Below are 16,169 nucleotides of genomic sequence, written 5' to 3'. Positions count from 1 at the left end.
GTTACTTTATGTTGCTGTATATGAGAGACAAAATTCTTTCTACTTGGATTTTAAAAAGTATCCGAAGTTGTACTCCTCCTATGTTACCCCTCAAAGGTGAGGCAACACTAACCACTAAAGGTTCAAGCATACTGCAGTATAACTAAGAACTGTCCACAAACAGCACAGCAAGCTGCTTATTTTTAATCACAGTAGGAGAAAAAAATTCATCGTTATTAAAATTATCTATATATGAAACGATCTTTTAGCTCAGGTATAAATGAAATTTTAGCTACTTACCAAAAACTAAATTTATTTTTTTCAGTTTTCTAATCTGCAAATTTCTTTGGGGGAGAATAAAAACCATTGTCAGCTCTAATTCAAGAGGTGTGATCCGACCTTCAGATACCAAGACAAAAGAACGCTCTCAACTTCTTCTACTTGAATATTGTTTTAATTTTCACTTCACAGCTGTAGTCACTAAACTCAACATTTTTCACACTGCATAACAAGCTGCTATTATAGGAAGTAAAATAGTATAATTCAGCACTGAGCTGGAGAATCACAATTAGATGAAGTATTACCAAGATTCTTCTGTGCCTTAAGATACACACCATCATTTGGCTTCATTATTCCTGATGTTTTCATATAGTTCATGGCATACGGGAGGATCAAGATATAAAAGCAGCCTTTTCAGTAACCAACTTTGAAGAGCCTCCATTCTCAACCCTTGTAACATTCTCCCACAAGTCCCCAAAGGATGCCTTATAGCACTGAAGCAATCATTTCAGGTCATAAAAAGATAAAGAACTTTAAATAACTCTTCATTATTTCCCAGTGAGAAAATGATTACTTATACTCTTAAAATTAAAAGGACTTGGTACAAAAGGTCTGGAAAGATCTGTTTTTAATTACATATTTCAAAACTGAGTTATACATAACAATTCTACTGCTTATATTAAATAAATATATTAAAACTTAAGAGACCAGGAAAAACATAAGCAGACTAGACTACAACTGACTCGGATGTTTTCTGGAAACACACCATGAACAATTTGTCCCTTGAGACTGAAAACAAAAAGGGAGAAGAAAAGTGGTAGAGAAAATGAGCTTAAGTAAGAAACTCTAACACCCTTTTTGATCTTGCATGCAAGCTGAGAATGAGAAAAAGTTTTGATCATTCAGTCTACAGTCTTATTTAAAGATCAAAACAAGCCTCAGCAGCTTAAAGCCTTACTTCATTAAAAGAAGCCATGCATAGTCAGTTACTTGAATGGTAAGTGGGACATTCTTTCTTGCAGCTTTGCTTAAATGATAGAAACTTCATTATAGACTGTCCTGTATCCCACAGAAGACAATCAAGGTCCATTTGACTTTTTTTTTTTCCACCTAGACTGTCATTTCTTTTCAAATCTTCTATTAGCTACCTGCTACCTTAAGAGCTCCAGGTTAAAGTTTTTATAACTTGTTAAATAAATTACATATATGAATTAAAATCTTTCAGCCATTTAGAAACAGAAACTGCATGCAGTGTATGGTGACGAAAAATTCAGAACAAAATTAAAAACAAGGGGCTCAAGGCATCTGCCAAGCCAAGCCTTTTTTACCTATAAAATTAAAAGTTTCAGTGACAAAATTCTGCTGCAATACGTCTCTTTGAATGTGTAAAGCTTTTGTTGAGACTATATAAATTCTAATACATAACATGTTTTCTCAGCTAGTGAATTCATTTTTCCCTTTCCTTTGAAGATGCCACAGAGCTAACAAACATCCAAAACTTTCCTTAATGCAGAGGTAACAGGTTGAACATTTGAAAATGCTTGAGAGCACAGTAGATTAACAATGAGAATAGTACTCAGTGGCCAACGGTTGAATTTAAAATTTCTGTGTGTTATCCACATTCTAACCAATTCAAGTGTTTTAACACATTATACATTATCCTGCTTTCAACTCAGTGTCTTGCTATACAACACAAATCACGTTAGATCAGAGCTAATTTTGATCTTCAATTATGTATGAAAGATCCAAAATCAGGTTGGCTGTCTCCAGAGCTACTTGCAGGCCACTGCACTTGGCAGCAAAGCAATCCAGAGTCAGGAGGTCAGTAACCTTTACTGAGGGCTCTTGAGGGCAGCCCTGCACAACAGGAGACCCAGACTGGCCTTGCAAAAACCTCCAGCTGAGGTCCTCTGTGTTACCATTCATCCCACAGCCGCATTTTGAAACTAAATCTGACCACTTTGAGACACAGGGAGAACCTGATGGAACAAACCAACAGTGTCCATAAACCATGTCTGTAAGAATTTCTCCATCATCATGACTCAGAGAGTGAGCTACAGACTCCAGGGAACGGCAAAACCCATCAGCAACCAATTGGTATTGCGTCTGAGAACAATCTAGGTCTTTGAAAGTGCTGTCAGGCAGAGTGGAACTCTAAAAAAGAAACCAGAACCAGGAAAGCAAAGTTAGAACACTGTTTTACAGAAATAATTTTAAATTTTATGTATCATGCTGCTGCATCTTTCCCCGAAACAGATGGTTCAGTTCTAACTAAAAATGTTTAGGTCATGATTATTCCACAATAGGAGTCAAAGATGTATTATCATCTTTCAATATAAAAACTCTACATATTTTTAACACTTAAAAACATGCAATTACTATAATAGATACCTAAAGATTAACGAGTAAAAAATAGTGTTAAAAAGACATAATTAAAATGGAGTGCCTCAAACAGATGCCTTTATTTCATATTAGTAGTTAGCAAAAATGCCACATTAATCCAGAAAGAGACAAGTGTTTTAACTGCTGCAGTGATTCTACATAAATTCTTGTTTCTCAAGTATATTAAGCATCTTTAAAACCCTGATGTCTTACATACCTTATGTCTTATGTATGAAGCCAGGTGAGTTTCTGTACAGCCCCCTCCTAATAATGCCAAAGGTTCCTTCATTGTTAACTGTAACACGTGTTCTGCAGTTTCACAGACACGCTGAAAATCATATGAAATTCTTGTCAGACATACCATGATTAATAGGAATTTTCCCCATTGAAAATTTCCCCAAATTTTCAGTAGTTTCTGGTACAGATTCCATAAACTTGAATTACACGTAGATATAAAGCTGCTGAGTGATTTCCAAACCCATGTTCACTTAATGAGAAATTTTCTTTATTTGTCCACACTATGGAAAAGCAGAAATAAAAAGCTGCATTTTATTCATTTTTTTTCAAAACAGGGCTATATATAAAAAGTCAATCAGTATCAATGACATTTCCAGGCCAACTATTCAATGCAAAACAATGCTTGACTATCATTGTAGGTGTTGCTGCTGGCTTTTTGCTAGGCAGTTTTTATTTTTATGTTCTCATAGACCAAGTAATGAGAATGAAAATATTTATCCAGCACTGGCATCAAGAACAGGTGAAAGATGTGTCTGTCCCTAAACAACTTCCAGTATTAAAAGACACATTAAACGAACATGACCCCTTCAAGGATTTTGAAATCCTAGAAACAAATTTCATTTATGTACCAAAAAAATTATGTTTCTAAACTCAGTGTATTTAATATTTCTCAGTATTTTATTTTTCCATTAAAAACGTGACTTTCCAAGAAAAGATTTGAAGAAAACTTGCCTACCTTCAGCTCATCCCATGCTGTTTCACTTCTGTTACAGAGTATCAGGCTGCAGATAACCGTGTCCTCCGCAATTAGATGAAGAAAATGCTTTGAAGCAAAACTCTCAAGGCACAAATCTTTCAAGCTGCCATAACAGGCAGGAGACAACGAATGTATGGAAGCTATAGGCTGTGAACCTGTCAATTAAAAAAAGCAGAAAACAGTATGCTGTACCATCATAACAGCTAGCAGATACATTTCATAAAGTATAAACTTTATTCCTCTTGCCTTTTAAAACTATATACATTGTCCAATAGCTATGATTTCACAGGAAATCACGAACAGAAACCAACACATTCAAAGTGCAGGACTTGGTGGTAGTTTGAGATAAAATAAAGTAATTGTTTCATTTGCCTTGAATCAGAGTTTGAAAATAAAGTTACTGGAATTGGATATCCCTCATGCAGCAAGCAGTAATAACACCTATGGCCTGCAGAAGACCAGTCTCACCTCAAAAAATGGTTTTCAGACTAGACAAGAACAACTCCTGCTCAGCTGCTAAGGTAGGATACAGAGTGAAATAAGAGACTCCTTCCTCTGCAATGACACCACCCCAGGTAATGTTCACCTTACAATGAAAGCTCCAGGCCAAGGGTTCAGAGCAGAGAACTGGCTCGTTACCTGTCATGCGGCCCAGGGGCTCCATCAGAGACAGCCCAGCCCTGTCCACAGCAATGACACCGTTCTCCTTCAGGTACTGCTTCAAGGATGGATGCATCACTTTCTGGCACATTACAAGGCCCACCTCATCCTTAACCAGCTGCTTCCCCACATTAAGCAACTGATTCAGCTCTGACATTTCCAGAGAAACTCCGTGATGGACTGCTATAGTTCCTTCCTCGGCGTTAAAGCCATCTCCTGACATGGACACACTGAAAAGTGCAGTCTTGATCGTGTTTGAACCAGTCCTTTTGACAGCAAGTGGTTTTCCCAATTGAAATTCTGGCGTTTCTATCAGCAGTCCAGGAAGAACTGTAGAATCCACAACTCTTCTACCTTTCACAGGTACTATCATACACTTCCCTAAAACAGCATTAGTCTGAACATGACATGGAATAGTAAATATAAAAGCCTTTAAAACCAATGTGGTGAGATGATCAACTTCTGTTTTATTAAGCATGCAAGCAGGTTTGCTTGTTAAAATGCTACGTACCAAACAAACAAGAGTCTCAACACTGCCAAAATCCACGGACACCCGGCAGCCACAAGCCTCAGATTTCAGGTGGTCCATGCACAAACTCAAAAGATGCTTGCTTATTTTAATGATAGTAAAAGGTGCAACATTCAGGCTCCTGAAATTTTCAATGAAGCCACAGCACAGAATGGCAGTGAATAAGCCACAGTCACTGAAACGTGACACATGGTTCTGTACAGAGGCTGTCAGGACACGCAGCACAGGCTGGCTGGTGGAAAGGTGCCCCAGGAGGGCTGAGGATTGGGAAGTGGTACAAACACAACCCCCCACACCATTGTGGAGCTGTTTGAGTCGGCCAGCAGGACCATAGGAAGATTTTAATATTCCACTCAGCAAAGACAGCGACTGACTCACCGCATCTCTAGTTAAAGGTTCACTAATAAATAACGGAGGCTTTTTAGCTTCAAGGCGAGACATTGTCAAGGTAAGATTTTAATTCTAGTCAACAAAACAATTCATTTTTACTTGGATCTATAACTTACAGCAATTTTAAATTTTAAAAGTAGTGCTTTTAATTCTTTGCAGGTAGGAATTATTATTTTCAGTGTGAAACAGTACATACAGTAACATAACATTCCTGAAATTACTCATCACAGCTCTCTTAAAATGAGGCTTATATCATGTTGCAAAACATGAGAGTGACAGCAGGAAGCCATTTCATTCATGACGATCTCTTTTAGCTTCCGAATGAGATTGAGCAGACTTTTTTGCAACAAAGTTTACAAGCATGCTTCCTAAATGAACACCTATAAGTGACAGTCCTGCTACAAGCAGAAAGTTCTTTCTACTCCAGGTAGTTTTCTTCATCTTTCTGGCAACAGTCACAGATGAAAACCTTCAAGGTTAGTTATACCTACAATAAAAACCAGAAAGCTATTAGAATAATCTTATGAAGATATTGTATAGCTTGACCTATTTTAGTTTTCACCAAAAAAAGTCACAGAAGGACAAACACTGCATCACAAAATCATTGTGGCTGGAAAAGACCTTTAAGATCGAGTTCTGTTGTTACCCCAGCACTGCCAAGCCACCACTGAACCATGTCCCCAAGTGCCACATCTATGCATCCATTAAATACCTCCAGGGATGGTGACTCAGCCACCTCCCTGGGCAGCCTGTGCCAGTGCTTGCCACCCCTTTCTGTAAAGACAGTTTTCCTAATATCCAATCTAACCCTCCCCTGGTGCAATCTGAGGCCACTTCCTCTTGTTCTATCACTTGTTACTTCGGAGAAGAGACCGACCCCCATCTGCCTGCAGGCTCCTTCCAGGTGCTTGTAGAGAGCAATGGGGCTGCCCTGAGCCTTCTTTTCTCCAGGCTGAAGACCCCCAGCTCCCTCAGCCACTCCTCACAGGACCATTGCCTTTCTCTGGACTCATTCAGCACCTCAGTGTCCTCTTTGAAAGAGGATGCCCCTCACCAGTGCCAAGCAGAGGGGACAATCACTGCCCTTGTCCTGCTGGCCACACCATTGCTGATCCAGGTCAGGATCCCCTTGGCCGCCTGGGCACAGCTGGCTCACGTCCAGCTGCTGTCACCAGCATTCCCAGGAATCTCTCCAGCCACTCTTCTCTGTAGCTTAGCACAGGGTTGTGACCCAAGTGCACGACATGGCACTGGGCCTCGTTGGACCTCGTACAACTGGCCTACATATGCTAAAATGCTTTTTAACAGAGAAAATCTACTAATATGATTTTACTACAAACACAGTGCACCAATTATACCCGTTTGTTAATAACTTCAATTCTGACCACTGGTCTATACTGTTACCAGCAGGTCTATAAGTAACAGGCTACCATAAACTTCACTGAATTGCACTGAAGTATCAAAACAACAGCGATATTCACCTGATTTTACTCAAGAACAAAAGAACTCAACTAGTCAGCAGTGCTTGCCAGGCAACAGAAACAACAGCTTTTGATGTCCAAACAACTTTAAGAAATCTGGCTCAAACAAAGGTTTCTTACTTCAAGATGCCAACCAAGAAAGTTTTTCAGTTCTTAAAACAGTAAAACTTAAATCAATGTTTATTTACATTTCTATGCAAACTCTACAGTATTTACACTTGTACTTCATTTTGTTTCATTCTCTATTGTAATCACCATCCCTATGAACACAGAATATGTTACAAGTCACAATTATTTCTGGGCAGTTTTGAGCCTGAAGGGATACTGTTATAGAGTCCGATTACTCTCTTGAAGTTACTGGAGTTTGTTTTTAGATATCTTTAAGACATGTAATACCCTCACTTAATTGAGCCCATCAAGTGGGATTTAGCAGTAGTTTCTGAGATTTTATGATGCGCTTTTTGGGTCCACGTAGGTACAAAAAATTAACTCAGTTTCAAAGAAGAACAAAACTCTGAAAGACTAAAGTTAGAATACCAAGGCTGTACCTGTTTGAAAATTCTCAATAAATTCATCTTCTCCCTCAAAGACACAGATACAACTAATTAGGCAACTTACCCAAAAAACAAAGTACTAATGCTACTTTTCTTTATTTTTGCGATCACTTTGCATCATGAATGTCACAATCCCAGGTTCTGGAACAAAATCCTCTGTCTTCACTTGGAAGATAGGACTGGACTTCATGTGTAACCAGCCCCCGTGCACCAGCCCAAGGCCAGCTCCCACAACAATCAGAACTTTGTAGTCCTTCCAGAAGGTTTTAAGACCCATTGCAAACTGGCATCTACCTAGGTAAAGATAATTTATTATTTTGAATATAGTCTAGAAATCCTTTTTTTCTTACTCTATAATAATAACACTGAACAGATGAAGCTGAATGTTAATATTTTTAATTGCATTGCAGCAGATGACTAAAACACTAAACAAAAAAGCCTTACTTTGTGAACCTAAAAAAAATTACAAAAATAACCTCAATTCAGACATTTTGAAATGTTAATTGCAGCATTTGCTTCGAGCTTTGGCATGCTAAATCTTAAACACAACAAAGCTTTAGCTAATTACAAGCGCTACTGCTCAGATGGTAAATATTTGAAGCCCAAAAGTAGATGCAAAATACACCTTCCCCTCCCCCCCCCAATTAATTAATAAAATTCAATGACAAACTGAGCTCCTAAGGGAATACAGAACTTTCAAACTGCAGGCAAAACAAGGTGTGATGCTTCTGACACCACTTTATCTTCGTGCAGCGTTGCCTGAGCACCTTATGGTATTCAGAAGCGGCACCATTACAAAGACAATAAATTAATCCTTATATAATAAGAAACGGGAAAGCACTACTTTCTATGGGATTTCGTCAAGAAGTACCTACTTCAAAAAGAAAACGCACGTATACTCAAGCTTCCTACCAAAATACCTCACTGGTTTGAGCGGCTACGAAGCTACAAGTCGGAGAGGAAATGCTCCTACACCCGCCCAACGCCATGCCCCTGACAGGTGTAACACGCTCCGCCAACCACCCCTGCACCGCGCTCCGGAGCCCTCACAACCCGCTCCTTCTCCTCCTTCCCCGGGTCCCAGCGACCTTGAAGCGCGGGCGGCTGAGGGGGCAGCGGCTCCCTCGGGCACAGACCGCGGGCGCGGCGCACCTGAGGCTTCTCCCCGCTCTAGGAGGGCCCGAGGAAGCAGCTGCCCAAGAGCCCTCCCGAGGCGACGAGAACTCACCCGCCCACCACGCGTTCAAACGCGGCCCGGCAGGAAGAAGAGGAAGTGAAAGCAGCACGACCCCGGACGTGCCGCTCCTCCCCGCTCGCCATTAGCCGAGCGTCGCGTCACTCGCGGCCCGGACCCGCCTCGGCCGCTGGCGGCCATTTTGCGTGCGGGCAGCGCGGGGCGGGCGGTGGCGACAGGCGCGGCCATTTTGGGTAGGGCAGAGGAGCGGCGGGAGGCGGGCGCGGCGTGGGAAGAGGTACGGCCGCCTTGTGCCGCCCGGCTCTTGCGGTCGCCCCTCGGGCTCCAGCCCCTCTCTTCTCCTCAGTTAAACCTGTGAGGGGATGCTCGGGGAGAACCGGTGCTCTGGCGGCGGTGCCGGTCGGCTCCCACCGAGCCTCCCTCAGGTGCCGCCTCAGCCGCTGTGTCCCGTTCCTCACCCCTGCCCGGCCCGGCCAGGCACTGGCCGCGCTTAAAAATATGTATATGCGTATATAATATCTCTGATTCTTCTTCCTTGCTTACCTGCCATTGCAGTCACTCTGCCTTACACTTGCGCCCAGGTCTCTGAGGCTTCCTGTGGGCGGGCAGAAGTGCCCTGGCCAAAACAAGTTCAAATAACTTTGTTCCCTGACCTCCGCTTTTCCTTAGCTGTTCTGCTTTCCTGTATTCACTTTTCCTGTATTCATTCCTGTAAGTACAAGAAATACTTCTGTGAATACATTAATACTTTTCACGTGTTCACTCTTCTCTCTATTCCTGCAGTCACTGTCAGGAATATCCCGTTTTATATTAATGTGTTAATGAATGGGTTTGTTTTCATTTATAGGTGCAGAGTTTATAACTAGCCAAAAGAGAAGTATTTAATGCCTGATCTCCATGCAGAAAGGAGTATAATTATTTTTCATTGTACAGTAATTTTTCATTGTTAATTGTATTCAGCTGTTCCACAAAAGTTTAAAAAGGCACTTACCAGTGCAAAAAGATAATAGTACCTGTCTGTGACAGCCCTCTCATGCTCTTCAGAACATCTCGTTCCTTTAGTTCTAGGCAGTTCTGTGGTAAGTGGGTCATGTTTTTGAAACAGAGTTGTTGAACCTTAAAGGTGAATGGGCAGTTTATGAATGAAGGAGTGTGAATAACAACGAGGAGAATAGGTACTGACTAGCTGGAAGAGTACTTTTCAAGGGTTAAGTGGAGTAATTGACAACAGTGAGCATAAAAATCCTGAATGGCAAACATGGGAAGATTCTGGTGTGTCTTTTCAGAACCAGAGATGCTTTACTGGATATGAGAGTAGCTGAGCATTGCCCTGCTCATCCCAAGCTTAGGATCCGGTCCCAGAAACTGCAGGTGCTGGACTGGGAAGTTCAGAAAACTCCTCTTTTATGTTGTGATAGCTCATTTTGAACTACAAAAATAGTTAACCTACAGAGTTCCGTAATTAGCGTTTGTTTGTTTCTAGCGTTTTCAGGTGCCCCCTGTCCCCGGGTGTGGCAAAGGCATCCAGCAATGAGCAAGTGTGTGAAGTTTGCTGCTGTGTCTCCAAGTGTGTGGCAGGAGTTTTCAGTTCCTCGTTCCTTCTGAGTTCTAAGTTTCCTCACCACGGGAAGCTACTTTGCTAAGGTAAGATGCTGTTCATAGCTGGTAGAGGACACTTGAGCTTGCTCTCTGGGTGACCATGTTTTCTGGCTTCTCCTGAGTATCCACTGCTCCACTGGGCTCAAATTTAGGAAAGGAAGATATTTTGCCACATTATTTTTCAAGTGCATCTCACTCTACTTACACGCAACCTATGTGTTTAGTTCTAAATCATGTCTTCTTGTACAGGTTGTATCAACATTTTAGGTCTTGAAATACTACACATCCCATATCAGGACTTTTTAAAAAAAAAAAAAAAAAAATATATGTATAGTCTTGTGAGAGGAGTTTTTCTGCTGTATTTTCTTATCTTTGTATATCCTTATATAGAGTTTACTTTAGATGTTTGCAACTGAAAAAGAACATGAAACAGAATCTTGCTGTCAGACAGTAGCAATTGTAATAGATCTGTGTTTTTGGTGGGGTTTTTTGCTGCCCTTTTTTTTTTTTTTTAAACACAGGAAATGGCAAAGTATTTTGGGGCTAGTTGGTTTTTTTTTTTTTTTTTCTTGGACAATTGATGAGTGGTTTTCCTCATCTTCTGATGTCTGAGTAATGAGTATTTTTTCGCCTGTGTCACTTCAGTGATTTTCCTGATGGTTCACACATAAAATATTTTCCTTTTTGTTTTCTGAGGATTTGCTTACATTTTGTCTGTCTGCTGTATTTCCTTTGTCTTATCTGTGAGGTCAGTGCAAAGAATGGGGTAGTTGGCAAACTCCCAAAGTCAGCTTACTCCCAGGAAGAGCAAACTGAACCAAAGCTAACTTTTCTTGTGCATCTTTCTCCTTTTTATGTGTTTTCTTGTATTATTTTTGTAAATTGTATTTGGAGGGTATTTCTGCCTGCCAGTGGCTCACACGTGAGTAGTAGCAGATGTGTTGCACAAGTAGTATTCTGGAAGATAAATTGTTACCAGAAAGAGATCAGTGACCCCGGGATAAGTTCAGATTCATCCACCTGCTTTGTTTGTTCTCAAGAGAACATGAGAACATTTGGAGAAGAGGTGATGCTCTGCCATGTTTTGTTGCAATTCTTTTTTATATTATTGCTACTGTAAGGATTAATGAGAAAACATTAGCAGTTCAAGTATTGTTTCTTGGAAGCAATGTTTTGAGGAACTGAGAAGCTCTTGGTTTTGATTTGGTGGCTGCAATTTCTCTTCAGCATCTCTTCTGAACTAGTTCTAGCAGCTGCTCTTTCAACAATGTGTGGGTTTTATATCCTAGTGAGAGTTCTCATGTAGTTTCTCTACTATGTTTACTTCTCTAGAGTAGCACTTACTACATGACTGAACTGAAACAGGATGTCTCAAATGATCCAGAGCACTGTTCCTTGCATTGTGTTTCTCAAAATTGCTGTCAGTAAAGTTGACAGGGTTTAATCTGATAAGATGGAGAAGTTTCCAGGGCTTTTTGGTGCAAGGGAGAATGACAGTGGCATGGCGCAAGGCATGATGGTATTCCAGTTTCTGTGTGCAGGACTGTTAAGTATTTTAGGATTAAAATCATCTGTGCTATGCTGTGTTGTTGTAAAGTGGGTGTTCATCTTGTTTTGCACTTTTTTGAAGTTGAGTAATGATAACAAGTGCATTTTGAAATATGTAAGTGTAGTGCCTGACAGACACATATCCCCAACCTGATTTGTGTCCTGAAATTTTGACAGCTCTGTCGTAGTACTTAACGTGAAGTATGCAATGACAAATGTGTACATATTCCTCAGTTTTTAGTATTTTCCTATACCATCTCCTACAAAATTGACCAGATTTTTCCACTTTAAGAGACTAATCCTTTAGGAAAATTTAGATTACAAAAGGCAGCTCTGTTCTTAGTGTGGTTTCTGTTGCTGTTCATTTATTGCAGACAGCAGCTACTGATGCTCATTTTCCTTCTTCATTTTGAAGCTTAAGCTGTATGGTTTGGATACTCTGCCTCCTGCCACTTTACTGAGACTCTGCTTCACCTGGTTTTCTGACCAATCCAAATCTCTTTGTTGTCTGTTGGCTCTCTTCCTACCCTGTGTGAAAATAGAATGTATCATAGTTTTTGTATTCCTGTTTCTTGTAGCTATTAATTGGTACCATAGGGTCCATTGCATGTCTTTCCTGAATCCCAGCATTGTGGAGTTAGCTGGAAAGACTTTCATGAGTTTAACCTGATTTTCTCCTTTTTTGACAAGTCAGTTTTGGGCTCCTATTTATGTGGAGGATGATGGGCTTCCCAAGTAGCTTCAGTGCTGTGACTGTAAATGTCAGTTTGGAAAAAAATCTTAGCAATTAATTGAGGGTTTTTTCTTGAGCCCAAGGGAGTGTTTAACTTCTAGCACAAGTTAACACTTCCTGAGCTACTTGGAATGGTCTGAGGCAGGGTCAGAGTCTGTGCAGCTCAATGTACTTCACTCAGGATCCCCAAGTAAGTAATTCAGGTCCTGTTTGGGATAAGAAAGAGAAGAGGATGTCCAAAGCTCACTTTACTTTTGTGCAACCACCGTAAAACTCAGGTTATGTTGCTTTATGTGTGTAGTAGTCTCAAATTTTAAATGTGCATAACGTGTGTATGTATGAATGGATACCAGGTGAGCCAAAAACTATAGTTTCTTACTTAAAAGAGTTCTAACTTTGTATTTCCTGTGTTGAATGGAAAGTGCCTGGGCAGTTATGAGGTTCACTAAAAGAAACCAACACAGGTAGCTAAGAAATTCTCGTTTAAATAAGAGTTTTCCTTGGTTTTTTTAAAGCAGAGTGTAGGTTTGAAGAATAGCAGTAATGAAAAAATGAACCACAGGTGTAAAAATCCTTCTCGATGGGTGTTGAGATCTGAGTGTTTCTCCAGTGCTGATCACTTTTAATTGGTATTTTTATAGGACCAGCTCACATTGACCTATCATGGCATCCAACAAATTTGTCATTAAGGTAAGTGGAATGTCATAGCTTAAAAAAAAAAAAAAATCTGTAATACTGCTTAGAATGTGTCTGTTGATACTAAAAGTGCATCCTTCAGCCTTCTGGTCATAGTAGCAGGCTTTATATGAGCTTTTCTCTCCCTCTGGAAGCAAACTTGGGATTGCTGCTGTATCATGGCAGAGTGCGTCTGGGGTCAGCTGAGGATTAAAATGCTGTAACTCAAAGTGATTCGTTGTGCAGTTAGAAGTAGAAACATGAATTCTCAGAAAAACACTATTTGCTCCCTGAAGTAAAATTTTGGGTGGATTCTTTTCTTATGGTAATCTTGTAATATTATTTATGTACCTCCCAGGTCTAAGGGTTCCTGGTTTAAGGTGTAGCAGTGTTCTTAAACTATTTATCACTCTTGACATTAAATTTGTCTCTTTTTTAGCCTCTTTTTCCATTTTCAGCAATTAGTTGTTTCATGTCCAATAAAATACTGTTGAAGTACATTTTGCAAACAGTCCCAGACTTTTGGTTATGTGCTGAAGAGCAAAGCTTTTCAAAACATTCTATAATAAACATAGCACTTCATAATTCTTCTACTGTAACTATACCAGCTAATCAATAAATATATCTACTTGTGATTAGCACAAAATATTATTTTCTTGGAAATGTTTTTTTCCTAACAGAAGAGATTTTTCCTCTGTGGGTATGCTTGGGGTTTTTTTGGAGGGCAGCTACAAAACCCTTCCTGAGTGATCAGACTGTGGAAGCTGTTGAAGCTTGGTTTTGTTTTTTTGAGAAGACCAAGCACTTAATTTTTGTGTGCTACGTGTTCTTTTCCAAGGAAAACTGCTGTCATTTAGTGGGATGTTTGCTTTAAATTCTTTCTGTTTAACAGGATTGTAAACCTTCAGTTAACAGTATGATGTTTGTATTATTCAGTGCTGCTGAGTTGATAGAGGACTTAAGGAGAAATATCTTTGAGCACATTTTAGCTGATACTGTGAGTCCGTGCACCACTGATGTGGGTAACAACAGGAGCTGAGGCTGAAGGCATTGCTTTTCTCAGCTGAGAACTCTTGATATCGTCAACATTCATGTAAGCGCCCAAGAAAACAAGTGGTGTGAGTTGGAATGTCTTTACTCCGTAAAAAGCCTGAAGACACTTGGTTTCTGACCTGCATCATTACAGCTTCATTGTTCAGTATAGATGTGTTACTGGTATTCAGCATGGGCCTTGCACTCACCAAGTTTAGCATCCTTGACTGCCTGAGCAAGGGCTGGGTTCTCATTGAGGATGTGTTTGGTAAACAGTATCACAGATAAAGCTTTTGAGAATGGCAATAAAATACAACTTTTTCGTTCTTACAGTATATGAGAAATGAGAGTAAGTTTTGCATGTACCAAATGCTGAAAATTAACTTTACCTTGACCTGATTGAAATTCACTTTGTGCACAGATGTGTAACATTTTCTTGTTAGATCAGGTAAAGTTTTGTTTCTTTACATTCACTGGATTTGTATTTCATGTGAATATTTTCTAAGACTGTTCAGCTTTCACTTAAGTTTTGCAAGGAAGGTCCCTGTGCAGAAGATTCTCCATTAAAAACTATTCTTGCTTGTCTCTGCAGAGGGAGTACAGAAAATACTATATTCTTGATTGTAGATTCCTTGTGTTTAAATTGATGGGGGCATTTTACCGAGTCTGAAAACGTTCAGGACAGATGTGTTAGAACAAGTCTACAGGAGGGACATGGAGATGATAGATGGAGCTGCTCTCCTTGAGGAAGGTCTGAGAGAATTGGGATTGTTCAGCCTGGAGAAGAAAAGGCTTCAGGGTGACTGAATTGTGGCCTTCTAGTACCTGAAAGGAGCCTACAAGAAAGATGGAGAGAGACTATTTACAAGGGTATATACCCCTACAGGAGAAGGGGGATGGGTCTAGACTGAAAGAGAGTAGGTTCAGATTAGGTCTTAGGAAGAAATTCTTCCCTCTGAGGGTGGTGACACACTGGAACAGGCAGCCAAGAGAAGTTGTGGATGCCCCATCCCTGGAAGTGTTCAAGTCTGCTCGGAGCCCCATCCAGTCCCTCCTGGTCTACTGGAAGGCGTCCCTGCCCCTGGCAGGGTGTTGGAACTGGAGGAAGGATGGTCTCTAAGGTCCCTTTCAACCCAAACCACTCTGTGGTGCCATGATTCCGTGTTTCAGGTGCCTCGCCTCATCTTACACATTCTCTACTTTTAAGTTTTTTTACTTTTTAGATTTTGCAAACTTGTGTTTGTGAATCTTTTCAGTAAAAGAGTGAAAAGTGCAGGTTATCAGTCCATCAAATCTTAGCTGACTGTCAAGTAATTAAGTGGAAACCCCCTCTAATTTGTTTAACTTCCCTTCTTACCAATGTGTGTTTTATCTGCCGGTCTCTGCACGCCGGGTAATGGTCTGTTACTTCCAGTGGAGGGAGCAATTGGTCTGTTTTTGAGAGGCGATCTTAAGCTTAGCTTTATGGGCAGTTAAGAGGGATTGAAATAAACTACTTGATGCAGTAAAATAGCTTTAAACCTTAATACAAAAACTACACTTAGGTCCGAAACACACTTTCTTCACCTACCAAGCAGCTGGACGATACAGTGTTGTGATTTGCAACAGATAATATTTTGTGCAAGTTAATTTGATCATCAATTTTCAATTTTATTTTATATTGATACTTCATAAAGCATTGCATGGTAAAATACCCCCAGCATATGAATTTAATTAATCTTTCTCTGTGTGTTGCTAAAATATTTTACTGCTGTTCTGAGAAATAAATCTTAAATTTAATTGGTGAGGCTTAAAGCAAAATCATGAATTCTATATGGATTTCAAAAATAATATCACTAGGGCCTTGTTTAAAACTTTGGACAAAGTAGAAAGAATTTTTCTTCCAGAATTGTGTAAATTGACTTTATTCATCCCAAGCTGCAGAACTAAATATAGTAATTTTTATGGCTGCAATAGAAAAATTTCATTTACTGTTTTCTGCAATTCATTCGTTTGCCAAAGACGGAAGAGTAACTTGTTACTACATTTCAATAGCTCAGCTCAAAGGGAAGCTTTTTTTACTTTGTTTCCTACTTTGAGCACTGTTCTGTCTCAGATTTGTAGGCCTTAGATTAAGATAATTGTAATTTCAGTGTTCCC

General features: G+C 40.0%; 2 protein-coding genes across 6 annotated transcripts in view; one reads left to right on the top strand and one right to left on the bottom strand.

Annotated features, from left to right (window-relative positions):
- Positions 1 to 414: 414 nt before the first annotated feature.
- LOC121674724 (McKusick-Kaufman/Bardet-Biedl syndromes putative chaperonin-like) lies at positions 415 to 5,264 on the bottom strand. The gene is made up of 4 exons (XM_042049273.1): positions 4,274 to 5,264; positions 3,614 to 3,789; positions 2,858 to 2,968; positions 415 to 2,412 (listed from the first exon to the last, which is right to left on the bottom strand). The coding sequence occupies exons 1-4, from the start codon at positions 5,262 to 5,264 to the stop codon at positions 1,972 to 1,974; spliced, it is 1,719 nt and encodes a 572-aa protein (XP_041905207.1). The 3' UTR covers positions 415 to 1,971.
- Positions 5,265 to 8,646: 3,382 nt separating this feature from the next.
- The window catches only part of LOC121674725 (SLX4 interacting protein), a 72,120-nt gene continuing 64,597 nt past the window's right edge, over positions 8,647 to 16,169 (top strand). For 3 of the 5 annotated variants that reach the window (XM_042049279.1, XM_042049278.1, XM_042049274.1), the window contains exons 1-3: positions 9,068 to 9,154; positions 9,927 to 10,087; positions 12,965 to 13,013. In XM_042049279.1, the coding sequence (XP_041905213.1) occupies positions 12,987 to 13,013 (27 nt within the window). In that variant the 5' untranslated portion in view covers positions 9,068 to 9,154; positions 9,927 to 10,087; positions 12,965 to 12,986. Of the gene's footprint in view, positions 8,721 to 9,067; positions 9,155 to 9,926; positions 10,088 to 12,964; positions 13,014 to 16,169 lie in introns of those variants that run through there. The other 2 variants (XM_042049276.1, XM_042049275.1) reach the window with 2 other exon arrangements.

This window comes from Corvus kubaryi, unplaced genomic scaffold, assembly GCF_017639235.1.
Source record: "Corvus kubaryi isolate FWS band 111438036 unplaced genomic scaffold, C.kubaryi_AGA036_p1.0 70, whole genome shotgun sequence".
NCBI lineage: Eukaryota > Metazoa > Chordata > Aves > Passeriformes > Corvidae > Corvus > Corvus kubaryi.
This window is presented reverse-complemented; position numbering and strand designations above follow the sequence as displayed.